General features: G+C 44.8%; 1 protein-coding gene across 5 annotated transcripts in view; it reads left to right on the top strand.

Annotated features, from left to right (window-relative positions):
• Window positions 1–12,147, top strand: part of RAPGEF1 (Rap guanine nucleotide exchange factor 1) — a 127,637-nt gene that overhangs the window by 84,454 nt on the left and 31,036 nt on the right. For 3 of the 5 annotated variants that reach the window (XM_024193076.2, XM_024193075.2, XM_024193073.2), the window contains exons 10-11: window positions 386–588; window positions 3,463–3,621. In XM_024193076.2, the coding sequence (XP_024048844.1) occupies window positions 386–588; window positions 3,463–3,621 (362 nt within the window). The remainder of the gene's footprint in view (window positions 1–385; window positions 589–3,462; window positions 3,622–12,147) is intronic. The other 2 variants (XM_024193079.2, XM_024193078.2) reach the window with 1 other exon arrangement.

Genomic DNA, 12,147 nt, shown 5'->3' with positions numbered 1-12,147 from the left:
CGGAGTTGGGGCGGGGACTTTGGGGAAGGGGCGGAGTTGGGGCGGGGAAGGGGCGGGGTCAGGGCCCGTGGAGTGCCCTCTTTTTTTAATTTTTAAATATGGTAACCCTAATCTACACTACAGGCTTACAGCCTCAGAGCTAAGGCACGGTAGCCATGTTGCTATAGCCCCCATAGTGTGGATGTGGCCTAGTATGGGAAAACCTGACAAACTGACTCTGTTCACCCTCCTGAAGCAAAGTCCAATAACGGGTTCAGTGTGTCGATTTGTATTTTGGTTTTGCTTTTTTATGGAGGAGGATCCTGCCCACTTGTTACCTCTGTTACTGAAAAGGCTTTAGTGGACTGGTCAACAGCAATGAGTGTGGTCCTGATTTGTATTACAGTGCTGGCGTATTTGCAGTTTATGGAAGACTACTCAGAGCCGCAGCCATCCATGTTCTACCAGACACCTCAGAACGAACACATCTACCAGCAGAAAAACAAGCACCTCATGGAAGTCTATGGGTTCAACGACTCGTTCAGCAGCACAGACTCGTCACAAGAGCTGGCACCACCCCCTGCCCTTCCGCCAAAACAGCGACAGCTGGTGAGTGACACCCTCCGTATTCTGCCGAACAAAGGCAGTTTGACTTCTAGGAACAGCTTTGGGGAAGTGACCTTCTTTTCACTCTCTGCTGCTTGTGTTCCTGGAAGACTGCAGGTCTGGATCGATGTCTTTATGTTTACATTACCTGGGTTACACTCCCTGAAACCTAAAGTTAACGTGTTTTTCAGACATCTTGCATGACCTAGTTTAACCACCATTCTCCATTCCAATCCTCAAATTCAGAGCACTCCTCATGAGCTTTGAAAAACCAAAATTGAGAATCAAAGGCCTTGCCTACACTGTGGTTGAAACTGTGTTGGCTACTGTCCTCTCTAATCACATTTGCTACTAACCCAGTGGCCAGTCCGGACAATAACTTTTCCTGACGTCTATGATAGCTAAACCGTGCTACAGACCGCACATTCTTGGATAAAACTTCTCAGCCAGTGGTCAGAAAACTGGCTAGGAGCAACCATTTACACTTAGTTGCTCCTTGTATAGTCTGTCGTAACAAAGATTGTGCCAAAGAGCCCTAATGTGGCCGATACCTCTAACAAACATGTGTGCTCCCCATAGTCGCCTGCTGTTCCATATTCACAAGGAGCTGGGGAGCCGTTCCGGTGCCGGCTTTGCCATTTTGGCTTTCTTTAAAACAGGACTTGTCCTTTTTCTGGTCGAATCTGACTTGAGGTTTTTGCTGCTTCAGAACAGGAATTCCACTTGCCCATCTAGAAAGAAAAACCCACCACATTCATCTTGCCCTTTCAGTCCCCAGCACACAGCCAGTGCACTTTGAGCATGTTTGTGTGGGAGCCGTGGGGGCTTGAATGCCAGTTTTGAGCACTGCGGATGAAATCATGGCCTCATTTAAGTCAGTGGGACTTTTGCTATTGACTTCAGTGGAGCCAGGGTTTTACCCAGGATTTTGGGAGGGGGGGGGTGTTCTCAAAATGTTTTTCATAGTGCCCTCTTTTTACTTCAGCCTTCTCACTTCAGGGATTTAAAAAAACATAAAACTAACAAACTAGTATGGGGGGAAAAAACAGCTCCTGGACCCTAGTAGCTAATTCCTGTTGCTGCAGGCCTGGAGGAATTGTAAAGAATGGGCCGTAGTGCTATTGCTTAACTTGACAAGTTTACTTCAGGCCTTCAAGAGGTGATGCTTGCCTCCCATGTTGCATGAAAGAATCATTCATGTTGGTCCATGTTGGCATATTTCCTCACCTCTTATCTGTGCTGACTTCTGACTATCCCGGTGCATTTTTCTCCATCAAAGGGAAAGCTGAGAGTTCCACGCTGCAGGTTCAAAGCATCTAGATTCCCTGGAACCATAAGCTTAAATTCTAGCAGGGTGAATTTGACCTTTCAAGGTAGACAAATTGAGTGCAATGAAGTTTTACTGTGTGTGGGGCTCCTTGACTGAGACCTTAAAACCCAAAGTCCTGTCTGTTTTGCAAGGACACTAAGCTGAGGGATGACCCTTTATATGTGGTCAGAATTTCTCCTCAGTCGCTGTCATGTCCCATTTACTCATCATCCCACCAGCTCCCTATTTCAGTGACGGATTATGAAGGTACACTGCGATTCTTTGGTATGAGAGGTGCTATGCAAAATATTGATCTCTAGCCAGGCTGTAAGAGCTATTTAACACTCTAGTAGTTAGAGTAGGGGAATTCTGCCCCTTTTCCTAATTTAAGTCAGTAGAAAGAAAGCATTTCCTTTAGGCTCTACTACACCTGTACTGCCCTTTAATAATAATAATCTGGCTGGCAAAGAGATCATGGTTCTGCCTTCTGGGCATTTTTTTACTCCTTGCAAGATGATACTATCAAGGTGTTGCTTGAGATTTGCCTGAAGCAGAGGTTTCCAGAAGCAGGCTCACATAAATCCATGTGGGAAATGGTGATGTTGAACTCTCCAAGCAGATATGGCTCATTCAACAAGGACTCTAAAACCCATTGAAGTGGATGTGCTCTGGCTGCCCAGAGAGATTCAGCCAAAGCGAATTGTGTGGATGCAGGGTACTTTCTAGCCACAGGCAAGTTTTGCTGGATGAACGCCTCTGTATAAAATTGAAAAAATCCTTTCTTTGTGAGCTTCAAATCTGATCACTGACGCATTCGTACTTAAAATCAGAGAGTCTGAGCTGAGGAGTGCAGAAGGGCCAGAAATAGCCATGGTGCTTAGCGGCCTCCAGATCTTTAATGACTGACTCTCCCCCATACAAGTACACTAGAATTGTCAGCGTGGTATGTTTTGATACTTAAAGTTACAGTTTCTCCCTCTTGTGAAACTGGGATATAATTTTGGTTTTGAATGAAAATCTTAAAACACTGAAAGTTATGCCTGACCCAGGATCCCCCACGGTGCCTGAGAAGACTCATCTCTCAGGCTGGAGAGACCCAAGTTCCCAGGCTGCTGGCTGGCAAAGTAAACAGTCCACAGAAACAGCCTGCCTAACATCTGGAAGTAAGGGCCAATTCCACTGCTTGGCAGGGGCTGCTACTGAGTGCCCACTTCTTCGAGCTCCTCTGGCCTGTGCTGTGCAGGGAGAGGCAGTAGAGAAGAGCTCACTTGTGCACCTAAGCAGCAGCCAAGCATGAGTGAGCTGGGAGGGGGAATTGTTCTTAAGAGACGTGTTAAATGAGGAGGATTTTAATTGTTTTTGCAGTGTCTCTCGGAGCTCAGAAGCACGCATCAGTGTGACTGGCTCAGAATGAGGGTTTGGAGTCCTATGAACTGCCCAAGTAGCTATTTGTGTAGTAAGCAACTTTAAATGCATTGTTTTAAAAATAGCATTTCTCACCCTTTATTCATAGCCTGTTCTGTGCTTGCTTTCTTTGTTTCCTCTCTTGCTTTCTCTCTCCTGTTCAGCAGGCATCCTATGCTGCCTCTTCCTTCTCTTCTGTCTCCTACTGTGTCCAGCAAACTAAAGTGCCCTTCACCTCCGAGGACACCAGTGCCACTCAGGGCCTCAGTATGTCCGTCTCTAACTCCTTTCTCAACCGGCACAGCTCCTTTCCTGTGCATTCGGTGAGTCACTAACTGCACTTCTTTACCGTGTATGTGTTTGTGCTGGTCAAATGCTCCTGCACACATTCTGTGCTTACTGACCCAGGGCCAGGTAAATTGGGAGGCTCTCATTTGGGCTTTTGAATGCATTTGGTAATAGTCAGAAAAATCCCAGTTGAATCTAATTAAATGGCCTTGGGGGGAGGCTGGCCTTTGAGTGTCTTGTGTGTATTTATGGCTAGGGTGGGGGAAGAGGGAAGAAGACCAGGCTTCTGTGATAATGGCACACTCCTTCAGCTGTGCATCCCTCATAGCAATGCACAGTGGCACTGTGAAGTACTCTGACCTCTCCGGATAAATGCAGTGATGAGGACTAGTTAATTAAATACTGCTTCGTGCATCTGGCCTTTGGAGAGATAATGAGAGGCTGTCTCTTTCTTGAGTTTGATCCATTCAAGTGCATCGAACAGCATCTGCAGCTTCTGGCTCTTTGCTCTTTTCCAGGAAGTGGCCTCTAGCGAGTCTCCCTTCCCATTTCTCCTTGTCTAATTCCCATCAAATATCCATAGTCACAGACAAGATCGATGTGTGTTTGCTTCAGTAAATATACCCGGTGCCCTGAAGAGTGAAGGGGGCGTGAATATACTTTACAGCACCTCACGAGCAATTTGGGTGGAGGACCTCGAAGCAAGCAGGGAATGATTTAAATCAAAATAAGGGCCATCTGTAGGGCACTGTTTAAAATTGTGATAAACTGCTTAAATTAGGTAGCAGCAATAATACAGAAACATTAATTTTAATGAAGTTAATGTTTCCCCTCAGTCTGACAGTGGGGTTCCAACAAATGGTTCATCAGTATTGAGGTTTCATGTATGCAAAATTATGTCGTTGTGATCTATTGTCTGCACAACTATGAGAATTATAACTAACAACTGAAAATAGGCTATTGTTAAAGGTGATCTAGATGTATTCTAAGTTACAGACTACTCTTGGAGGTTCAAAATGCTTAGACAATATGTGGGCTAACTTAAAATTGTTAAAACAAAATATTTGAAAATTGTATCTTCTTACCTACTAGGACCCGACTTTAGTGTTCTGCACTTCTGCAAAAGTTGTTGTTGACACTATACTCTATGCTTATGGGTGTCAAAGCATTTCACAAACCGTGTATTAAAACTCCCAATATCTATACTCATGAGATAGGGAAATATCAGAATCCTCTTATAATAGAGGAAGAAACTTAGTGAGAGAGTGGTGAAGTGACTTTCCTCTATATAAATCCATGGTACACCCACACCTTGAATACTGTGTGTAGACGTGGTCGCCCCATCTCAAAAAAGATATATTGGAATTGGAAAAAGTTCCGAAAAACAAAAATGATTAGGGATATGGAATGACTTCCGTGTAAGAAGAGATTAATAAGGGACTTTTCAGCTTGGAAAAGAGACGGCTAAGGGGAGATATGATTGAGGTCTATAAAAACATGACTGGTGTAGAGAAAGTAAATAAGGAAGTGTTGTTTACTACTTCTCATAACACAAGAACTAGGGGTCACCAAATGAAATTAATAGGCAGCAGGTTTAAAATAAATAAAAGGAAGTATTTCTTCACACAATGCACAGTCAACCTGTGGAACTCCTTGCCAGAGGATGTTGTGAAGGCCAAGACTATAACAGGGTTCAAAAAAAGAACTAGATAAATTCATGGAGGATAAGTCTTTCCATGGCTATTAGCCAGGATGGGCAGGGATGGTATCCCTAGCCTCAGTTTGCCAGAAGCTGGGAATGAGTGACAGGGAATGGATCACTTGATGATTCCCTGTTCTGTTCATTCTCTCTGGGGCACCTTGCACTGGCCACTGTCGGAAGACCAGACACTGGGCTAGATGGACCCTTGGTCTGACCCAGTAGGGCCGTTCTTATGTTCTTAAGTCACACACTGAGCAAGTGGCAGAGCCAGGAACAGAACCTACAAGTTCTGACTTGTAGTCCTGCATTTTAACTCCTGCACTGCTTTCTGTTTGAATTGACTCTTGTAGGCAAAACACAGCATTGTAAGACCTGATCTTGGCAGGTAAAAATCCTTACAGTTTACTTTTAAAATAAACTTCTTTTTAACAATTTTAAGGCTATACATATGATTGGTTAATGATTTTAAAATATAAACAGTTTGTTTTATTTTTAAAACCATCTTAGTTGACCTTAAATGGACACTGTTAACTTGATGTTAATTTTAAGGGTTTTTCTGCTCCCCTGTTGGTGATTTTAAGGGTTTTTTCCAGTAAGGAAGAAACTAACTAGCTAGAGCAGGGGAAACAGTGAAACTGACTACACAAAGTGCTGTCAAAGGCAGAATGTAGCCTTTTTTCTCACTAGTGCCTGTGAATTGTAGTAATCTTAGTTGTTGCTCGTGGCTGTAGAAGGTACAAAGTTTTCAGGGAGAAATGAGATTTTAATTTTGAGTGCCCCTTTGTCTCTGAGCTACAAAATCAATGTTTTTACGTGCTTCGCAGCAGACCCACGTGAATATCGTAAGGGCGGTTTACACCAATGCACAGATTTTCACATTCATGGTTTTTCCTGCCCCTAATAAAAGAGAAGAGGTGAAACAGCTGTAGAGAATTGTATCATTACCAGGATAACACCCTTTGCTGGGGACACAGAAGTGCTAGAAACCTTCTGTTAATCTGTTTATGGACATTGACTAAGGGGACTTCTACAGTCCTTCCTTTCCATGCATTTTGCTGTGAGGAATGTAGTGAACTGCGGTAGTAATATTTTCAAGTGAATTGCCGTGTTCTGCTCACTCTGCCATCCTTTTGCCCTCCTTCTTCCTCTTTTTAGCCACAGCAAGTCCACTTAAATGAACACTTGGAAGAACAATAAACCTGTTAAAGGATTAAGCCTTGGCTGCCCACCAGTCTCAGTAGGGATTTAATGCTTGGGACAGCAATCCTTTCACACACAAGACAACAAAAGAATCAGCTTCCTATGTACCAAATAGTCAATGCTGATTATCAAGTCTCTTAAAATGATCCATCCCCTACATTAATCTTTATCTGTTCTATACATGAAGCAGAGCCTTCTTAAATCAATACCAGGATGTCAAACCTAATAAAGAAATGAAACGGTTGCCCGTTAGCAGTGTATGAGCAATTCATCACAGTCTCCCTGCCCAGGCCATCCTCTAAGAGTTGCCTTGGTTAGCAGTTTTTCTCTTCATGTGTCTGTGCCTGGGAAAGGAAGGGAGGATGCAAATCCAAAGGGAATACACATCCCTCTACAAATCTGTAAGGTTCAGCTGCAAGGCTGCACGAAAGCTGCAGAGCTCATCATCCGCTATCCAAGGAGTTAGCTACACCTTGAGTTCATGGGCCTTGGAGCTCCCCATGAAGGAATTGCTTTTCTGTGCTGCCTAACTGGCTTTGAATTGCTTGGTCTCTTGCTAAATAAAGGCTTGGCATCACTGTACCAACTCCTCTGAGGATAGCAATCCTGTCCATTAGTCCTTTTCCCAGTCTAAAAATACCTCTTTCAGCCATTGTCTTTATGAAAATCCTCTTTTGTTAGTTAATAGCGGACTTTTCCTCTTAACGTAGGTTCCCGATTTGAAATCCACATTGTCTGCTCTGTAACCAGTCACATGTGCACTCACCACTTCTCTTCAACCAGCCATTCTTTGTTCTGTCCCTGCTACCCTGCTGTACAAACACCTCTAATGGTGCTTCTTTTCCATTCTGGATGGCTGAATCTCTTGCACTGCTTCTGTCTGGGCCTAATCCTCATAAGGGGAGCATTTTTTACTGTGAGCTTTTCTACGAGTGTGCTTTTCAGAGAGTTTGGATAATAGGTTTTGGGCTTTTTATTCCATCTTGGAGAGACAAACCAATGCCCATCTGTGCAAGTGGAAGCCTGCTCTTAGGACTTGCAGCCCTGGTAGCATTACGCGGATGGGGGTTCTGTTTGTATTGTCCTTATGAACTATGTGGCATAAAAGGCCGTTTGCCTTCAACATGATTGTGCAAGTGCACTGAAGAAGAGTGGACACTGTACGGCGAAAATGACATTCCAGAATAGGAGGCTAGACAAGAACCGTAAGAGCCCATGAACTGACCTAACACCCAGATTGAATCTTTGCTTTAGGAAAGTGAGGACAGTGGTGGTGTAAGCCAAGAGATAGGGTATGCCTGAGGGCCATTGCTGCCCCTGTTTCTCTTTCACTCACCTTTGGGTGAGCAGCCTGATTCCCCGTGAGTTCAGAAGAACAGATGTCAGACATTTCAAGCCTTCAGGCAAGTGAAGGTTTGACTTCACACAATGTTCCTGTGCAGTGCTTCAATCTCTTCGCCAACGGTGCTGTCTCACTGCTAACCCTGTCTAAATTCATCCTCTGTTACTAAAGAAAAGTAGATCCCTGTAGAGTCTCCTTCAGGAATTTGTGGAATTTGCCTGCATAATTCCCCCTTGTGGGACCTCGCTTCATCCTGAAACCTACAGAAACAATGTCTTGACAGAGCAGAATCCTTATTCATGGCCAGTATAAAGGCATCAGCACCTATCCACTTCCTCCTGTGTCTGAGGCGCCTTAACCTGGAAGCAAGGAGTGCACTTGGACTCCCTAGCTCTAATCTCCCTCCTCTTTGTTCACTGCTGTTTCTCATCTGATAAACAGAAAAGGAGGAGAAAGCAATGGACACCCAAGCAGGTGTCTGAGCCACACGTGAAGAGTGCATCTAGCCAGCTGTCTTCTCTGCTCCTGGACCTGGTTCCATATCAGCGTTTGATTGCAGATGGAGCAGATGCTGAAATGCATTAGGGGAAAATGGACAAAGCTTCTGAAACCCTTTCTCAGCTGTACAGGGAGGGATCACATCTGAGCCACAGGCTTTCACTCATGTGTCTCTGTCTGAGCTTCTGTTCTGACCCTAGTCAGGATCAGCCGTAGCTGCTGATGGAGAGAGTGGTACTCTACCTGTCGGGCAGACCATGGAACCTTTTTCTTCTTTCCTCTGTGACAGCTGTCTTTCCTGCCCCCCCTCTTTTCTGTTCTCCTCCCTCTTTCACCAGGGCTGTATGATTTGGGGTCCCACCATGGTAAGGAAAGTTGGCTTGCAAACACAGACCCTTCAGGTAAGCACTTTAGGCAGGGTTGGGATGCCCTGCTGTTTCAGGGTCAGGTCGGTTGTGGTTGTGAGGAATGCTGTGCTGTAGTCTCCCTTTTCCCTTCCTCCATACAGAGCCTTTGGGGTTTCATTAGCCCTTCCCCTTAGTAAGTTTCACAGCAGATTGCCTTCTGGATCTCTTCTGCTTCATCTCCGCCTCATGATATGCCTGTTCATTGTACCAATGCTTGCTTGCCTGCAGCCTCCCAAAACAGTACCATTTAGAGCTGGGGCTTTGTTCACAAGAAAGGGAAGCCACCTCTTCTGTGTCTGGGGATTTTTTTCTGTCCCAACATCTTTGTGCCTGCCCCAACAGTTTTGCAGGGGGCATCCTAGACCACTGACAAGTACCTCTCCAGTAGAGCCCTGGGTGTTTGGTGGCGAGAGAGAACTTCCTTGAGGAGCATGCTGTGACTGACTGACTGACGCTGGCATTTTTTGCATTGCTTTTTCACCTAGAGGCTAAGACCCAGTCTTTACTCTGGTCTATTTCTCAGTCCCCAGAGCAGGGCCAAGACCATAAGTCAGTGAGAATGCTGACCTTTCTCTTGCAGGAAGTGGTGGTCTGCGTATTTGTAGGAAGAGCTGCCTTTTCTTTGGTGGTTTTATAGTGTTTGAAGGAACCTGCTGGACCTCTCCTAACTTCTGTTAGAGTTTGGATTTTGTTTTTCGTTGGAGGCGTGCAGATCAGCCTGTGAGCCCTTTGGTAACCAGTATTCTGGCTGTCTGGGAACCATGCGGAGGCTACAGCTTGTAGGGGCTTTTTCTTTTACAGCCAGACTAATGAAGGTTTTGTGGTGACCGGGGTGAGAGTTAGTTCCCTTTTACCTGAGCAGCACCAAAGCTGTATGTTTGAACTGGCCAAGGGTTCCCCATTTTGAAGCATTGCTAGGGGAGAGAAGAATTCCCTTCAGTTCCAGCCCTCACATTAGTTGGGGCCTCTGAATTTGAGGGTTTTTCTCCCTTTCTGTTACACTTTGTAATGTATTCCATAGGGAAACAATTTTCCAGAGGCCTGATTTTTCCAAGGTTGGGTTAAAATCTGCCTTTGTCAACCACTAACATTGCTTTTGCCCCTCTTTGCAGGAACTTGTGGCAGAGGTAATGGCTCTTATTGGATAGAGGCAGATCTTGAGTGGCTCAAGTCTATTTCCCCCCAATTCTGGTTCAGGTCTGACCTTCCACCCACAGAGGTGGTGTTTGTAATATGGGTTGATATCGTAAGGATTGCTGCACAGTCTTACCCACACTTTGGAGAGTCGCGTTTACAAGTCGCATTATTGGGACTAGTCTCAACAGATTGTGTGGTTAATGTCTTGTTATGGAATCCCATCTCTTGTTTTTGGGCTGTTTTCTGTTGTGAGATGGTAGAAAAGGAGGTGTACAATAGGAAATTGGTAATTGCTGTAGTCTTCCTTCCTCCTGCAGTTCACCCTCCTTCACTCTTGTGGAGATGGGTATTGTCCTATGTTTCAGCATCTCTTTGGTTGATTCTGGAAGTGGGTGGGCTGGTGTCTCGAATAGCAGACTTCAAGCCTCGTTACTTCCTGGCGGCTGGAGAATGATGCATAGGAGCAGTAATGGTGAGCATATCTGAAATCCACAGAGACACAAGATACACCACTGTGTCTCAGCACGTTTTCCATTGAACAGTGCAGGAAGACTTAAAACAAATCCAATTACCACTTGGTAGTTTTTCCTTACTCAAATGCCTGTTTGCAATTGCAGCAGGTTCAGCAGACTTGTTCTTGTAGGTACAGCTAATGGAAAACTGTCTTCATCCTTGACTATGGAGAAATGACATGCCTCTCTCTAATGGTTTTAAAAAGTGTGAAAAGTTGCAAGTATCTTTCTCGAAACTGAACTGGCTTCTCAACTCTTGCAGAGGGTGCAAATAGTTTCCCTAGGGAAACACTGCAGCTCAGTACTCAACTGTGACTACTTCTAGAAGTTCTTTGGTGAATTGAGCAAGATCATGGAAAATTCTCAACAGCTGATTTTCTTTTTTTCCCTTTAGTGTTGTTGTATGCTCAGCTATCAGTGTGTAGAGTCAGGCATACGCAGTGTACATTTCCCCCCTGCTCCTCCATTGCTTCTGCTCAGAGAGCTCAGTTCTGACCTACAACACTCCCTGCTACTCAAGTCCTGAGCAGAGACTGCCAGTTGTGTAGAGCGATATGGTGGTTCAGTGATGCAAAAAATTATCTGTTGGGGACTAGAATTAGATCATGTTCAATTCACTTGTGACTTAAACGGGATTTGACTCATTACTTTGAAAAAAGATGTGCATGCATATAATCAGCTGTCAATCTCTCAGCCTTGTTTTGCTTTTCCTGTTTTGTTTTCCTTCTGCTTTTATATATATTTCCACTACCCACAGCAGGATTGCATGGTGGTATTAATAGTGCTGTGACATGCTGGCATCACTGAGTCTTGCCTGTGAAAACCACTTCCTCTAGTAGCTTAGTTTTGGAACCATAAAATTGGAACCATACCTCTTGCTCAGCAGATATAGCTAAGTGCATTCCTCTTTTGCTATATAAACTCCATTCCACGCTAGAAGTCTTATTTCTTCCTCTCCTGTGCAGGGGCCTCAAGCTCTGCCTTCTCAAGAGCTGTGTGCTGTGTCTGGCGGTGGTATTTACAGTGCAGTCATTAATGCTGTGTCTGTGCATCAGATTGTGTTCTCACAGCTTCAAAAGAAAGTGAAATCAGCACCGTAGCACTGCTGATGGAGTTTGCAAAGAGAAACCAGCCCCACAGCACTGCTGATGTGGCTTACAAAGAGAAGCCAGGATTGTAGCACTGTCAGTGGGGCCTATAAACATTTTTATTTATCCAATATTTTCCTTGCGGAGATATTAGAAACCCAGCTAGATAAGTAGAGCTTTGCTTTTGTGTGTTCTCTCTCAACTTAGCATGGAGGCCACCCACACAGGGGAATAGAAAACTTGAGCCATTCATCTGCTACACTACCCAGCATTGAAAAAGAGTGAGGTGAGTCGTGTGGCCAGGGCAGAGGCTGTTCAAGCAGAAGGGGCCACTGCCTTTCTTGTGGCAGTCTGGAGCCATTCACTGTCCGAGCATTTCCTTCCTCATTAGCAAGAGTAACTAGAGGTCCAGTATTGCAGCATGAGATAAGAAGTTCTTTCAGTATTTCTCTGAGCGTTTATAATCTAGGGTACAGCAGCCTTGTATGACGCCCAGTATTCTTTAAACATGGGACGCTGCTGTTGGAAGCTGGGTGTCCAGTTCTAGCTAGTTGTCCGTGCAGTCTGGAATTAGCAGTAGCAGAGAAAAGCAACAGAGGGTCCTGTGGCACCTTTGAGACTAACAGAAGTATTGGGAGCATAAGCTTTCGTGGGTAAGAACCTCACTTCTTCATC

This window comes from Terrapene carolina, unplaced genomic scaffold (assembly GCF_002925995.2).
Source record: "Terrapene carolina triunguis isolate 2854851 unplaced genomic scaffold, T_m_triunguis-2.0 Scaffold238, whole genome shotgun sequence".
NCBI classification, from domain to species: domain Eukaryota; kingdom Metazoa; phylum Chordata; order Testudines; family Emydidae; genus Terrapene; species Terrapene triunguis.
The sequence above is the reverse complement of the archived record's forward strand: the minus strand, read 5'-3'. Positions and strand labels throughout refer to the sequence as shown.